The following is a 17307-nucleotide window of genomic DNA, read 5'->3' on the forward strand; positions in this document are numbered from 1 at the left end:
GTAGCCTGTAGGTCAGTGCTAAAATTAGAGGTTGTTCCTCTAACAGCAGCCAAAACTGCGATAAGTCATGCACTCTATAACCAGAAGGATAGAGTCTCACAGCCAGGGCTGCAAAAGGCAGTTTCTCCAAAGGTGACATGATGTTCTGCACGTTCTGACTGAAGTGAAGACCAAAGAGGGATCCGTGCGTAAAGACGCTGGACCAGCTCTGACTGGATCCATCCATCCAAACAGGCCATTGTTGCGCGCAAAACCCTTTTTGGATCGTTTTTTTTTTGGATAATCGCATATGTTCTCTCATTTGAGAGTGAACTATACCCCAAAAAGAAATGTCTTTCCTAACCATACCAGGTCAAGAGGGCCTTTTCACCGCGGTGAGGAACAACAGCAGGTCCAGCAGCACCGAGGAAGGACAATCTGTGGATGATGGTGACGACGAAGAGGAAGATGATGACGATATGGACGAGATCCGCTTCATCCCCCGGTGCTCGCCGGTGCCCAGAAAGCGTGGCCATTCGCTCTACGACGAGACCGCGGAGTATCTGCGGATCCACTCCACCTTACCGGCCGCCTCCTCCTTCCGTCGCCGGGTCTCCTTCGCCGACGCCACCGGGGGGGATCTGGTCTACGTGAAGGAGTTCGTCGCCTTCGATTCTGACGACGAGGACAGTGGATCATCGTCAAGATGGGAACTGGAGGAGGCGCGGTACCGAAAACCCACCCGAGAACCGACCTACCGGGTCTCCCCGGACCACACCGAGCCCACCCGCGGCGCGCTGACACGGGCTCTCCACGCGAACAAGGTGGCAGTAGAGCAGCTGGTCGCAGTGGACGGGGAACCACTCGCTTTCAGTGGGATCGTTCGAGTCCTGAACATATCCTTCCACAAAGCAGTTTACATCAGATCGACCATGGACGGTTGGTCTACTTATTTTGATTTAGCGGCCGATTACGTGCAAGGATCTAATGATGGGGAGACCGATGCGTTTTCCTTCAAGTTGTCCTTCGCGCCGCCGTATCTTACCCACGGGTCCCGCGTTGAATTTGTTGTTCGATATGAAACCTCAGATGGCGATTATTGGGCGAATAACTCACAAATGAATTATGCGGTGACTCTCCTCCTGTCATATGAAGAAGAAGCCAAGTCTCAAGCCACTGCCACGATGCGAGAGTTTAGAGGTATCCTGAAAGCTTCAGCAGCATGCAGGTAACTTCCTCTGCCCCGCGTGGGTCCCAGTGTCACTCATGCAGAGATTATTATTATATTGTTGTCATGAATTCAAGAGGAAATTGTACAGGCCATCTCTGCCAGAGTCACAAGAGCGCTCCTGGCTGTGAGGCATCTCATGTTTACTCAAAAGAGGGATATCAACAAAGATACAACAAGATAACAACAAGATAACAACAAAATCATAAAAGTTATACATATTGAACCGAGTATAGATTTTTATTTTTCCAACAAACTACAAGTTAAACAAATATATATATATAAAAGAATATAAATATATATACAGGAAATTCTCCATAAACAAAATAAACAAATATTACACGTAGGACGAAGTATACAATTGTATGGCCCTTCCTCTTTTCTATGACTTGAATAATGAACTTAATGTTTATTATATATCGACATAAATAATGATCTATAATAATAATAATACTGACATGCTGTTGTGTGTGATTAAGACAAGATAAGATATTCCTTTATTGATCCCCTTGGGAACATTATATCTGAATATAAAAAATATGAGACAAAATAAACAGTGTAAACAATATAGTTGACTCTGAATTCAAAATTATGTGAAAAGTAAACAAAGGAACAGGGCAACTGTTTAAGCTGTGCATGTTTGACTATTGCAACAAGTTTGTACAGAACCTGCTGTTAGAATTATGTTAGACATTTTTTTTTAATTTCATGTCTTCAGACATTAAGTGCAGGATGAGAGCTGTCATAGAGAGAGAGAGAGAGAGAGAGAGAGAGAGAGAGAGAGAGAGAGACAGTTGACCCCTCTCAGAATGCCAGTCATACAGTGGTGGATCAAAATAGGCAAAGGGCAGGTGTCACTTTCAGCCCTGAAGTTTTCCAGCACCAAGACTTGACCTCTGACCTTTTCCAACAGGGCCATAGAAGACATGAAAACCAATCCAATGTCAAAGGAATAGATCGGCCCCTTTCCCTCGCATAATGCCGGACACACGCATACATACACACACACACACACACACACACACACACACACACACACACACACACACACACACACACACACACACACACACACAACACACATAACACACACACACACACACACACTTGATTTATCATTCGCGTTGTCATCCGACCGGAATGAAAACACACACAATGGATTTCCTGGAGTGCGAGGCACGGACGGAGAGAGAGGTCAAAGCGAAGCTCCTCTAAGCTTTAATATCCATAAAAGGACTGTGTGATCATTTGAGGGTCTGGGATATAAACTGATCTAGTCACATGCCTCCGTTGCTTTATGGGTACTTTGAAGTGGGGAAGGGGTCACATGGGCTGCTAGGCGATGGGGGGGAGTCGGTGTGTTGGGGGGGTGCAGGCACTAACATTGACAATTCATTGAAGTGTGTTGGTTTACGGGCCTATCGCAGTAGCATGAGTGTACAGTCAATCAATCAAATGTATTTGTATAGCACATTTAAACATGACACTTGTCAACCAAAGTGCTTCACACAGGGAGTCGCGTAGCAAAAAAAAAAAAAAAGTGCTCCTAAAGTATAAATAAACAGAAAATATAAACAACCAACTGACAAACAAAGAAACAGAACAACACGTCAAAACAAACGAGGCAAGAGTCAGGGTGAGTCAGGGAAGGCTAGGGAATATAGGTGAGTTTTGAGTTTAGATGACTAGTTGTGTGGACTCACAGACATCGCTCGCTCATTGGTGCAACGTTGTGCTAAATATAGAACTCTAAAACACTATAGAACTGCGTTTTTTTTAGCCAACGTTTTGGTTGATATGGAGGTCTCGGGTCCGCCTCCCAGCGTATAGGTGGCCTGTTAACATATCAAAACAAGTGAATTAGGTCTGGGGGACCCTGATGTAAACAAGACGAAAGTCTTTCTCTGGTCTGCATCCCCTTAACAATTGTGTGTATTGAGCTGTACTGTATTGTACCCATTCTGCAATCTGTTAATAAAGTTTTCAATCAATCAATCAATCAATCAATCAATCAATCAATCAATCAGTCTAAACACATCCTAAAATGGAGGTGGTGGTGGCAGCACATACAGGAGTATCTCTGGAGTGTGGTGTTTTATTTTCTTCCCACCCTATTTGCGTAGCTCTGGCCACGTGCTCCTTGACATTTACAATATTTGGCATCCTCCTGTCAAACCCGCACCAACCATGAAAGAGGAACATGACGCTTCCAAGCAGCTTCAGGCGTTGAAAATGGATCCTCAAAAGGATGATAAATCAGAAGACCTTATTGTCAGCATATATGTTTGTCATATAGCAAGTGGTTGCTAGGTATTGTCATCGTCGTCATCAACAACAACAACAATAACCACAAAAATACATACAATTATAGAATACATAGGACCGGGACAAAAAAACTCCTCAAAGGTGAGAAATTAAATAATAAATCCAAAAACAACAAAGAACTAAGTACTACTATGTTACATTGATTTTCAAACCTTACTCAATTATCTATAGACTTTTATCAATAGTACTGTTTTTATTATTTACAATATTTGTAAATCCACTCATCCCATGTCAACATGTAAAATCATGCTGATGTAACTTGAACGTGTTTGATAGAATGTTCTTTCGAGCCTCGACTACTGTTCAAATCAAATCAAATGTATGTGTAAGGCCCGACAACACACGTTAATGTCCCCATGGGCCGGACACGTCTTCTCAAGATGAAACGTCACAATAAATCAAAAACAAAACAAAAAACACCATGAAATCCAAAATAAAACTTTAAATAAATAAATAAAATGAATGCAACACTCCCAGACATACCCCACGCAAAGGTAAGGAAGAACTCACTAAAAACCTAGCAATAGGAAAAAAGCACCACAGGCAATGGGTGGCAAAGGGTTGTCAAGGCTCTCGTTGCGCGTACTGCTTACATCACAGGCATGCGCCAGTAGCCTAGAAGCGTAAACAAAGCATGTCTGATTCTATCCATGGCGATCACCTGAAGGCTACATTGGCAGTACTTTTAAATACACAAGAATCTGTCCCGCGGCTATCACAACTATTAGTACTGGACCCACTGTCTGTGAGTGACTCTGCTTTGGTCCAATCACATTCCCCACCCACAGTCTGCGAATCAGAGGCAGAGTAGGGCGGGTCTTCACAGCACGTCATGTGACATATGCGCCAATCGTGTGACAGTGGGACTCCGTCGTCTCGAGTCATTTACAGCGTCGTCTGCACGCAGAATTCCATCCCAAAACGCTAGTCTAAACGCAAAATTAAAAGTGAGACCGTAAGACGACTTTTGCGGTTTCTGTTCAGACTCTCTCCGTCTAAACGTAGCCTTAGAAGGGCCGTTCAAGGGGGGGGGGGATCTCCCTTCTTAGATGTCGGTGATAGTAGTGTTGCTATAAAACAGGCGAAACAGTTGGTAAGCATGTACATACGTGTAATGAAACACAAATAAGTACATGCAATAGCAATGGGGTACATAAGAACATTTTGAAAGATTGAGAATGGAGCTGATGACTGATCCATTTGAGGTATGGGGGCGACGTAGAGAGGATCGCATCCTCCCGGCTGTTTCCAGTATTGCCTTATAACCACAATTCTCATTCTCATTCTCTTCCAGTATGGAGGATGATCCTGATTTTGACAGCAACGAAGAGGAGGAAGGTACAATAATGACAACTGTGTCCCTGGTGCCAAGCGTTTTCCCTCCATCTGTGAACATGCTTTTGTAAACTACTATTTAATATTAACACTTTGGCTGCCATGGGTTAAATTCATTATCAACCGTAGGTTGCCGGCTCTATTTGTCTATAGAGAAAGTCCCCTTCTTTGCAGGGCTATAACTTTTTAAATTCTATTGCTACATTGCCATTATTAGGGCCCATTCAAAGTCCTATATGTATTGTTCATTGTGTAGCAACGTTAAACTTTTTCATTCACATATTCATAGTAAAGTATGGTCTAATGTATAAGTATGTTTTCATCTCTTTCTGCAGCTTTCTCCAGAACGTGATCTATAGCCCCAAATACATTATATTGATGATGCAATACAGTTTTATGGCAATCAGCGCGATATAAAAAATTCCAACTAGACGTACTTCTAGAAGTTACTACACGTCATCTGATGTTGACCGGATGGGCGAGGGGGCGTTTATAATTCCGTGGGCAGCGTTATACCAATCATCTAATGTGGGTCAAATGTTGATAAAAGCAGTTAGTATCGAAGACGGTAACTTTACACGCTAAAACTCACCCCAGTCTCCGCGCGCCGTTGGGCGATCATCGTAGAGTAGAAATTTTATCATTATGGGATGTAGATTTACCCGGTCCATTTCCAGCTTGTATAATGGTATATACGTCCAAATCATGTTGTTTATCGAGTTATTGGCAATCGATCGCTATGTAGTGTGTCGAGATCGAGTCCCGGAACCTATAGCTAGTGCCCGGAAGTAATACGGCCGACCAGAACAATCTCCGTAGCACTTCCTGTTAAGCGATTGCGCCGATCGGCCACCAGATGGCGCTCCTGAACCGCCAGAGAGCTCAGTGGGTCCTCCTGGTGGATCTCAGGCCAGCGGAGGGGAAATATGAATCCGATCCCAGATTTTTGAAATATTGATAGGTTGATAATGAATTTAACCCATGGCAGCCAAAGTGTTAAAGACGCTGTAAGGCGTCTTCGGCAACTTGAGCATGGCCGGGAATGACGTGTTTAGGCGTTTTCCGGCAGCCAAAGTGTTAATACACTGGGTAATTTAAAACAAGGCTATCATATATACATCTCCAGAGATGTATAATTTCTCTACATTTATTTAGATGAGATTAGATTCACATGTATTGTCATTATATACAGCACAGTGAAGTACATTATAAAAGTACAGTACAACGAAAAGAAATTTGGCATCCAACCAGAGTGCAAATGTAACAGTAAAGTGCAATAGTAATATACAATGTACAGGAGATTAAACTGGGTATAAATATATCAATGAGTACTACTGTGTCTAGTGCTGATCAGATGTATGTACAGAGTTGTAGTATTAATATGTACAGTGATAAAGGTATATACTGTAGATATAGAATCTACAGATGTGTAAAAAGGAATGCAGGTATGTACAGATATATACAGTAAGAATAAATGCAGGTGTATAAGTAGGTATATAGAATAATTATATGCAGGTATATTCAGACAGATATGAATATATATATATTAGGGCTGTCAAAATTAAAGCTTTACCTTTAGGGATTAATAAAAATTATTTAAAGCATTAAAATAAATGTATCTAGATTAATCTATGGAGTGAAAAACTTTCAATCTTAGCGCAGCGGATATAAGAAAGCGGTCTAGCTGAGTCAATGTTGATGGTTTTGTTGAACATTTGTATTTCACAGGAGAGAAACTGTATTCAAAGAAAGCTATTAAAATAGTCTTTGAATCTAAATATACTTTCTTTGTGTTGATTTTACATTAATTCCATGATTTTACTCAAGTAAATATCTGTTACAAGCTTCGGTCTTAAATAGAAAAATGCAATTTTTTATCTAGATTAATCTAGATTAATTACAGAAAATTGTGAGATTAATTAGTTAATTTTTTAAAATCTATTGACAGCACTAATATATATATATAAGAACCACCGAACCGAACACACAGTGGATGAATTTAAAATTCTGATTAATATCAAGCCGAACTACATGGGCAGTGAGCGGTCTTTAACGCCTTTAACCAGAAAAGAGTATTCACCCAAATAAATGCAGATTATGTCGAAGTATGTTCTATGAATCAAACTGTTTAACATTCTTATACAGACCTTTCATACCTGTTTCTTTGTTTCCCTTGCAGAGCTTCAGATACCTACGGCAACACTTGTCAGGCCTATTCCTGTTTGCATCGTCATGCCCGAGATTGACATAGAGGTAGGTGTAAAACAAAGATGACAAGGAAAATAATAGATTCTCTAGTATATTATTGAACAACTCATATGTTATGTATAGGCCTTTCCTGAGTGTATTCCCTGGGTGGCTCCAGTTAAGGCCAATTTTATTCAGATATGACGTGAGAGGTCAAGTGACTCTGTGTGATGATGGCTGTAAAAGGCAGCAACAGCCTGCGAAAGGCGATAATGTCAGAATTCTCTCTAGTTTTCTATAGGCTTAAACTTTGGAGTGAGATCGCTCCCTTTTTCCTGGTAAGCTAGCGAGGTGGTTCCTCAGGGTCTCTATTGTCAGATGATATCTGTACCTTAACGGCAGTGGTGCAGTGGTGATTTCATAGGGGGTTGCACTGTGTTCTAATGACGGCACGTGCACGTGAGCATCCCATGAGCACTGCATGCCTGCATAACGGTGAGATGTTATAGCCTCTGAAAGACGATTTTTCTTTGTTTTAGTTTTACAAAATTGGCCTGCCAAATGGCGCCCCCTATGGCCCTGCTTAAAATACAGGTATTACTGTTTGTTTTTCTTTAAATGTTTTACAAAAAATTACTAAAAACAAAGCTAGTAGTGGAGTGACATTGTTTCAACAGGGGGCACCATAATGCAATCACTGATTGTGCCTTATCAGCAGGCTTCATCCCTGGGCCTTCATTTATCAATATTCCTGTATGTGTAAAAGGCAGACCACAAATCGCCTCGGCCAGTCCTTCGTGCCATTTATTAGCTATCAGGCTCCACAACCGTGGGTATGGACTGCTGCCAATAGTTGGCAAACTGTTAGGACTGTCTGACTCTTAATTAATGCATGGAATCTGGTGCAGTGTGCTACTACTACATATACCATTGTATACTATTATACTATGTTCTACTCTATTATTATTACTGTTTCTATATTATCTTTCTTTCCTGCCTGTTCCTCTGCCCCGCCTCCCCCCCCCCCCCCCCATGCTGCCATGACACCTGAATTTCCCCAAGGGGATCAATAAAGGAACACTTGACTTGACTTGGATAAACGTTAATAAAATACTGCAATTAACTTAAAATACTAAATATGCATAATTGTATTTCCCAAGGACTCATTATAATCTACTGTAATGTAGAAATGAGTTTGATAGTGTATATTTAAAAAAGCATATACACATCTTTGTGTATTTTGCTTGATAAATGAGGCCCTTTGTGTCTAATAATAAACATAACATAACATCTCCATTTAGGAAAAACAGAATCCATTTTATTTTCTACTACAAGGAAACAGAAAAAACAGATACAGTTAGGTAGCTCAGTGGTCACCAGTACCAAATCAGTGGTGTATCTAGGGTGTACTTTAGAAAACACACTCTCGGGGGAAAGCATGTCGAAATAAGTAATAGCCAAGGATAACAACAGAATAAAATTCCTAGCAAGATATTCGAAATACCTGGACAGGAAAGCTCTTAGAGCACTTGCAGGGGCATTAGTTCAGTGTCATTTTGACTATGCTTGCTTAGAAATAGACTTCAAACTGCCCAGAACAAGCTAGTTAGGATAGTCCTGCAGCTCCCCACTCGTACTCACTTAGACAAGCCCCACTTCAACAGCCTGGGGTGGCTGAGGGTGGAAAAAAGAGTATCTATGATAAAACTATGCCTAGTCTATAGGATTTATAAAGGGGAGGTGCCAAGCTACCTTCAAAATTACTTCCATATGTAAAAAAAAAAAAAAAACAATCATAACCATGAAACCAGAGGTAGAGACACAAACATAGTTCCGTTTAGATTCAAGCTCATTCCGTACGGCCAGCAGACCTTCCTTTACTCAGCTGCAGTTCTGTGGAACAGCCTGCCCAGCAGCATCAAACAGGCCCCCGGGTTAACTGGCTTCAAAAAGCATGTACGATCATGGCTATCGGCATAGGAAAGAGAGGGTAGCATATTTATTTATTTATTATTCTTTTATCTTCAACTGTATATGCATATTGTATCTTAATGTTTTATGATGTTGTTTTATGTTGATGTATGTCCTGTTTTTTAATACCAGGGACCATGATGGATATAAGTGCTTGCATTGTATCATGTTTTTATCCCTTGGATGATGTCTCTAATCCACAATAAAATCAATCAATCAATCAAACAAACATACATTTTTCAACTTTGAAAAAAAAATATATAATCTTCCTTTTGTTTACCTATCATTGGCTTGATTGTTTATATTGTTCACAGCTTATTGAGGCTTCAGCAGCACCTTAGGTAACACTATTATTGCATGCATTTCTTATGCTACTTGCATCATCTACATCTAACTGTACAGTATGCACGTCTGCATAATTGTTCTCGTCTCTTTTCTCTTTAGTTTCTTGTGTCCAGTGGGTTTATTTAATCTGATTTTACTGGCATCTTTTATGTTCGCTGAACATGAAATGGCCACCGTGTGAATATAACAAATATAACAAAATATCAATTGTTGGCATCCAAGCAGAGACTGATTGGTGGGTAAAAAAAGTCAACATGAAAATTATTTATGATAGCCTACCTACAGCAGACTTAGGGTTAATAGTGTATTGACCTCCAGCAGCATGTATATAATCGGGGCTAGTACCAAGAACACAAAGAGACGACAGGTAGACCAGCAGTAGGTAAAACCTAATATTGGGTGCGTTTAATGTCCAGGCTGAAGGGGGGGGGTTGAGCTGGGTCCAGGGTGGAACACAGGAGTCAGGCTGGAGATCTTCTGAAGGCATAGGAGAATAGACGGCAGGGCAGAACAGAACACACTGAAGGAACAGCTACAGGAATACAGAGGAAAATACAAAAGTATAGACACTAACAGTGCGAACAGAGTCTACGATCCAGCGATGAGTGGATGGAAAACCAGAGTTGATCTACTGTTGGGTTGATGGACTGATGGCAGGCAAGTGTGTAGACTGAGCAGGTGAATGGGATGAACCATGATGAGGAGAGGAACAGGAAGATGCCTTTAACAGTGACATTGTTAACCCTTTGTAGTGTGGTAGTGAAAGCGTTAACCTTCTGTAGTGTGGTAGTGAAAGGGTTAACCTTCTGTAGTGTGGTAGTGAACGGGTTAACCTTCTGTAGTGTGGTAGTGAAAGCGTTAACCGTCTGTAGTGGGATAGTGAAAGGGTTAACCTTCTGTAGTGTGGTAGTGAAAGTGTTAGCCTTCTGTAGTGTGGTAGTGAAAGGGTTAACCTTCTGTAGTGTGGTAGTGAAAGGGTTAACCTTCTGTAGTGTGGTAGTGAAAGGGTTAACCTTCTGTAGTGTGGTAGTGAAAGGGTTAACCTTCTGTAGTGTGGTAGTGAAAGCGTTAACCATCTGTAGTGGGATAGTGAAAGGGTTAACCTTCTGTAGTGTGGTAGTGAAAGTGTTAACCCTTTGTAGTGTGGTAGTGAAAGGGTTAGTCAGTTGACTTGTTGACTATAGTCAGTGCATACGGTATGCATGCTTAAAATATTTGACCAAAGTTAACGACCTTCAACAATTGACCATATCCACACGGTGGCCGTTTTGCACTCATGTTATGCTCAGGTTGGGATTCCTTTCCCCATCCGGGTGGAAATGAATCCCAACCTGAGCATGACATAAGGTCAAAATGGCTGCCTTGTGAATATAGTCAATAGACCATAATACTAATACTAACTACAGCAGATGTATAATATGTCTTTGCATTTTGAAACAGGCCCCAAAATTATTAATGCCACCCCTACTCGATGTGTTTATTAATGTGTCTGTGGTCCTACACGTAGCCTACTATCACTATACTTTCCTAGCTGCTGTGAGTGCATGAGAGCATTTTTAGAACGAATGTACTACTATCCACTATTTGTTTTCCTCTTCAGATCATCAGCTGCCTCAGTCCATTGTAGTGGTTAAGTGTTTTGCTACAGACTAGGGGAGAACGGGGATAGTTGTCACACTTTTTACTCTAGTGTGAATTGCTCATCATCAAAACATCTTTCAATAGTCATTCCTACATTAAATTGAAGCTTAACACTATCCCGCCCAAGCACGGAGATCTCCGTGTTTCGATTCCACCCATTGTGGACAGAAGCACGGATATATCCGTGGCAAGTTGTTATTGCTTTTATTCCATATTAATAACCTATTCAAGGTTGCCGAGCTGCACTGCAGATTTACCCTATTCTTTGAATTCGAGAAGGTGCAATACCTGCCAGATCCTCTTAGGGGCGCTATCGCGATAATGCAGTGTTCACTGTGGCTGAAGGGAGTATTCTTTTTTTGGAGATTTTTTTGGAGTTTCCAGTAGCTGGATTCTGGATGTGTAGCCTGTACCTTGGATTACGTTTTGCATCGCAGATTTCACCATGCAATAAGGGGATTTATCATCAGCCAATGGACATATCGATCTACCAGATGGCGATCGATAACGGGGAAATGCTCGGGGGGATCCCACCGGACCACGGTAATATCTTTTTCACGTAAAGTACAGCCCAATCGGGCATTATTATGATACTCAACCAGGCGTTCGGCCTATGAGGCTAATGAGGCTAACGCGGTTATTGGTAATCAATAATCAGAAACGACGTCCCCCGCCCCCCCTTTCATGCATACATGCTTGAGGATCCTGCCGATCATATGCAGTTTGAGTTATTTCTGTAGCATCTGTAAAACGGAAATGCCATTGGATATAACGTTAGCAGCTATTAGCCCTATATCTAGCCTTCCAGAAAATATACTAGACCAAATCCTGTATAAGGCTTATATTCACGGCGCTATAAAATGAGAACGTATTGATGAATTTTTTCTTTTCTTTAATTAAGCCATTTTGAAGGGACGGTTTATGGACTCAATTGACAATGAGAATGGACAGATAGCAATACTATAAAGTATAGATTTAGCTCTACAAACAGCCCCACGTCTGTTTACATTTCCCGGTCCTCTTGAGATTAATTAGATTCATCCCAGTGGCCGCGATTGTGTTAAGATGTTGGCTTGAAATGTGTATCCCTCTCATTTTCCAACGTATTGTAACAAAGAGCTAATCACCTATCAAAGACACTCTGACACATTGTGACAACCAACCCCATCATGGGGATGGTTGTCACACACTATGCTATGCTATGGGGTTGGTTGTCACCATGTGTTTTAATGGGGAAAATCTTAAAAAGAAGACAAGAAGGCAGAACTCAATTTGAAAGTTTAATTGCATTGACAAGTTGACAAATACATAACTTAATGCCTCTTAACATGAACATAAACAGGAAACACATCTTTAGGCCATATATAACGAAATAAGAACACAATAAATCGGCCTAACAATAATAGCCTACACAACATGTGACAACCAACCCCAAAGAAAATGTGACGACCAACTCCAACTGGAATGTCTTGATAGCATCAAGGCTAACAGCCATCTAACAACTAGTTAGCTAGCTAACAACAATCTCTAAACTATAGCTATCCCTTCACACTTTTTAAGGGTAATAATTGTTTCATTATAAACCAATTGTGTAAAAGCCTAGAAGAAAAATACTGAGGAGCGGAATATTTACAAATGGACATGAAAAACACAAAAAGTCCTCTCACCTCAAATTCAGCTGTTTCACTCCAAAAATGACAATGTAGGTGAACTCTGACCACAATTCTGGACATTTAAATACCAAAGTATGGGAGACAGGACCCTCTGGTGGTGAAATATAATGAATGTGACAACCTACCTGTGTGACAACGTCCCCCGTTCTCCCCTACCATACCACAGACCATCTGTCATTTAAAACTCTCAATATACTTTCCTTGTGACATGCCTTTACAGTTTTGTGTACTCATGTCAGATAAGTGTATTAGAACGTATTAGAATGTAGAATGTTTGGGGTGAGGGGGGTGGGGGGGCATATTGACATTTAACTGTAGGTAAATGTCATCATAATGCAAGCAGAACAATAGGCCCTTTTCAGAGCACACATGTTGACTCATGTTGGCTCATGGGTAACAACACAGGTGTAACCATAGATGTAGAATAATTAATAGTTCATATTTAACATATTCTCATTCTGCTATGGTTACACCTGTGTTTACTGATCTACGATGAGACAGAATGTCTGCCGTCAAAGGGCCTATATGCAAGCAAGCAGTTTCTCGTTTCATTCCTATATCTCCATAACTGCATCATCAGCATGGAATCAACTTCACCTGAAAAGCATTAGAATGCATTGACATGCTTTTCCTCTTACTAGTTAGTGTTTAGTGTGTGAACAAAAAAATGTCTTTATACATTCATGGCTGTCACGGTTATCTAACTGTTTCCTTTCTTACAGGCTGAAAATGGCCCACCTTGTCTTCTGTTTGCACCCATCCCAGACCAACTCCCATCAGTCGATGGCACACTGTCCCCTACCGTGGTGCCCGAAAACAACCACAAAGATTCATCCTTCTTATCCCGAGCTGACTTACCTCTTCCGCCAGCTGAGTCAGAGCCTTTGCCAAAACCTCACTGTGAATTAGATGACCGAACCCCGGCGCAGTCCGGTGACGGTAGTCCCCCCGCATTCCCATCAGTCGATGGCACACTGTCCCTTACTGTGGTGTCCGAAGACAACCACAAAGATTCATCCTTCTCATCTCGAGCTGACTTACCCCTTCCCCCAGCTGAGTCAGAGCCTTTGCCAAAACCGCCCTGTGAATTAGACGACCGAACCCCGGCGCGGTCCGGTCACGGTAGTCCCCCCGCACTCCCGTTTGCTTTCGGCCCTTACCCGTCTGTGTGTAGCGTTAGTATAGGCACGGCGGATAGCGAGCGGAGGAGAGACGAAACCCCAACACTCGATGACCCCGAACCAGACGCTGTTGCCGACTCATCCGTCGCCAAGATCCGAGCCAACAACGCAGCTTTGGATAAAGCTGACCTGCCCGCGCCGCGCCCTGCCACTGTGATCCCGCGCGAGCGACTGCACCGCCGCGTCTCTCCTGAAACCACGCGGGAAACCGCCGGCGAGGAGGAGGACCGAGCTTCCAAGCAGGAGGAGCCAGAGGCACGGGAGTCTCTGGACGATGCCGTCGCTCGAGGCCCAGAGAATCGGTTCGATCTGCGGGCAGAGACGGGACCGAGGTCAGACCGCCCGGACGCTGGAGGAGAGGATGGTTCCAGGTCAGAGTGCCCAGACGCTGGAGGAGAGGATGGCTCCAGGTCAGAGCGCCCGGAGGCTGGAGGAGAGGATGGCTCCAGGTCAGAGCGCCCAGACGCTGGAGGAGAGGGTGGTTCCAGGTCAGAGCGCCCGGAGGCTGGAGGAGAGGATGGCTCCAGGTCAGAGCGCCCAGACGCTGGAGGAGAAGATGGCTCCAGGTCAGAGCGCCCGGAGGCTGGAGGAGAGGATGGTTCCAGGTCAGAGCGCCCGGAGGCTGGAGGAGAGGATGGTTCCAGGTCAGAGCGCCCAGACGCTGGAGGAGAGGATGGTTCCAGGTCAGAGTGCCCGGAGGCTGGAGGAGAGGATGGCTCCAGGTCAGAGCGCCCGGAGGCTGGAGGAGAGGATGGCTCCAGGTCAGAGCGCCCGGAGGCTGGAGGAGAGGATGGCTCCAGGTCAGAGCACCCAGAGGCTGGAGGAGAGGATGGCTCCAGGTCAGAGCGCCCGGACGCTGGAGGAGAGGATGGCTCCAGGTCAGAGCGCCCAGACGCTGGAGGAGAGGATGGTTCCAGGTCAGAGCGCCCGGACGCTGGAGGAGAGGAAGCCCCTGGTCCGGTGGCCTCCTGTGCACGGTCGCCGTACACAGCGGCACGCAGTGGGCCAACGCCGGGGGAGGATGGAGTGTCACGCGGCCTGGCCACTCACCATCGCCCTGCTGAGCCGGCCTCCTACTCTGTGTCCTCCGCCCCTGTGGCTTCACAGGCCGCCTGGTCTGAGCCGCCCTCCTACTCTGTGTCCTCCGCCCCTGTGGCTTCGCAGGCCGCCCGGTCTGAGCCGCCCTCCTACTCTGTGTCCTCCGCCCCTGTGGCTTCGCAGGCCGCCCGGTCTGAGCCGCCCTCCTACTCTGTGTCCTCCGCCCCTGTGGCTTCGCAGGCCGCCCGGTCTGAGCCGCCCTCCTACTCTGTGTCCTCCGCCCCTGTGGCTTCACAGGCCGCCCGGTCTGAGCCGCCCTCCTACTCTGTGTCCTCCGCCCCTGTGGCTTCACAGGCCGCCTGGTCTGAGCCGCCCTCCTACTCTGTGTCCTCCGCCCCTGTGGCTTCACAGGCCGCCCGGTCTGAGCGCGGCGTGTGGAGGAACGTGATACTGTCCGTCGTCTTCCTGTGCGCCGCCATCTTCTTCTCCATAGTGCTCCACTAGCTCAGTGCCCTCCTTTTCGTCGGACTCTTCTTCCTCTCACTCTGTTTCTGATTATGTCAGAGAGGCTCTACTTCCTGACAGGACTCTTACACTCTTTTATCTTTACCCATTAAGTGCCTTGGTGCCTAATTCCAAAACGAGCTAAACAATTAGAAGTACATGTGGTTCCTCTGGTTCTCATTGTTGTTATTGATGTTTATGTGTGTGTGTGTGTGTGTGTGTGTGTGTGTGTGTGTGTGTGTGTGTGTGTGTGTGTGTGTGTGTGTGTGTGTGTGTGTGTGTGTGTGTGTGAGTGTGAGTGAGTGAGTGTGTGTGTGTGTGTGAGTGTAAATGTGTCTTTGTTTTCATGTAAACAGAGATATGGTGCTCCACATCTGAATATTTCCGTAAAATGTCCAATGAGAGGAGAGTTGGTAGAATTGGCAGTGCAGCTTATCTCTGCCATGCATTTCTGTCAAAATGACAATTTATGATGTTAGCACAGCGCACTTAGTGACTGAAATAAAGGTATTCAATTCTTGGCAAAGTGGTTAATAGGTTTACTTTAGGTATAGTTCATAATAATCAATACAGTTTACCTTCTAAAATAGCCATGTGATGTACCAACATCTATGTAATTGCTTTGTAATTACTTGTTGTAATGAAGTGATACTGCACCCGGTGTAAAATCCCAGTATACTAACTTTTTTGTAAATACAGCAAATGTTGTTATCGGAATAACTACAGTCTGACTCGAAAGGTGCGCTCAGTAGAGTGCAAATCTCCACCAGGCGGCAGCACAGACCAATGGAAGCAGATGATGTAGGGCTGGAGTAAACAAGGAGGCTAAAATCAAGTCACAGTGACATATTGCGTCATATCATTGGAGTACTGCACATGCAGAATTATAATTTGGCCACGTTTCCATAAAATTTGGTCCCCAAACACTCAACCAGTGCAATCTGAACAATGCACTATACCCCCATCTCCCACTGGATGGCTGACTGCTGACATCTCCTTGATTTTACCCTCCTTGGAAGTAAACAGGGAGTGACAGATGTTATATTATTAAGAAAAATAGACCAGACTGGAAGTCTTAGCCACTAGGTGGCATTCCAGTTCCAAAAACTAAGCAGAGCTGGGGTAAACAGGAAACAGGAAGTGAGTGACAGACAAAGAGGCATGAGCAGAGTTTTTACGGTGTAGCGTTAGCATGCTAATGCTAGTGACTATAATTGGAGTGCAGTCAGTGTATGTTTCTCCACACTTGACTAAGGCTGCGGTTACACTATAGCCAAAACGAAGCGTTTCATTTAGCTTTTCAGAACGCTGCGTATTGGCAGGCAAGTTAGACGTAATTTTGTCTCGTGAGCACCGAGTGATGTATATACATGTAGTACAATGCCAAAGCAGTAGGTGGCGATGTAGTTCAAACATGAAGGCCATTTTCAACCAATCAGAAAGGTTGAACGCGTCACTACACTTCCTGCTCAAAAACAAGAAAAGCCACCATCTTTAAATACCTCGCGTGGCCATTTAGCAACATAGCATTTATTTTTCAGCAAGAAACAAAGTGCAATAAACAAAAACGGATACATTCACTGTGTGTTCTGCCTCATTTGTTGATGAAACAAAACCAACATCAACACAATTTACCACCAAGAGCCACCAAGAGTGGAGAGTTTAGTCTCACAAAAAGATCTCTGATGTTGTTAGCTACATGCTAATGTGATTGGCGTTTTCCATGTATATAGTTAGCATCGACGCTATCGTACATTAACGTAGTAACGTTATCGCTAGTAGAATAAATGGATGAAAACGTTATTTAACAGATTGCAGAATGGGTACAATACAATACGGCTAAATACAAACAATTGTTAAGGGGATGCAGACTGTTGTAGTTTGGACTGGGCTCCTTATA

General features: G+C 43.7%; 1 protein-coding gene across 1 annotated transcript; it reads left to right on the forward strand.

Moving 5' to 3' along the window:
- Positions 1–266: 266 nt before the first annotated feature.
- On the forward strand, positions 267–15407 carry LOC311244196 (uncharacterized protein; the record flags this gene model as incomplete). The annotated part of the gene is made up of 4 exons (XM_084333603.1): positions 267–1207; positions 4827–4870; positions 7047–7120; positions 13407–15407. The coding sequence occupies exons 1-4, from the start codon at positions 330–332 to the stop codon at positions 15405–15407; spliced, it is 2997 nt and encodes a 998-aa protein (XP_084189729.1). The 5' UTR covers positions 267–329.
- Positions 15408–17307: the final 1900 nt, after the last annotated feature.

Source organism: Notolepis coatsorum (genome assembly GCF_963971535.1).
Source record: "Notolepis coatsorum genome assembly, chromosome: 17".
Lineage (NCBI taxonomy): Eukaryota > Metazoa > Chordata > Actinopteri > Aulopiformes > Paralepididae > Notolepis > Notolepis coatsorum.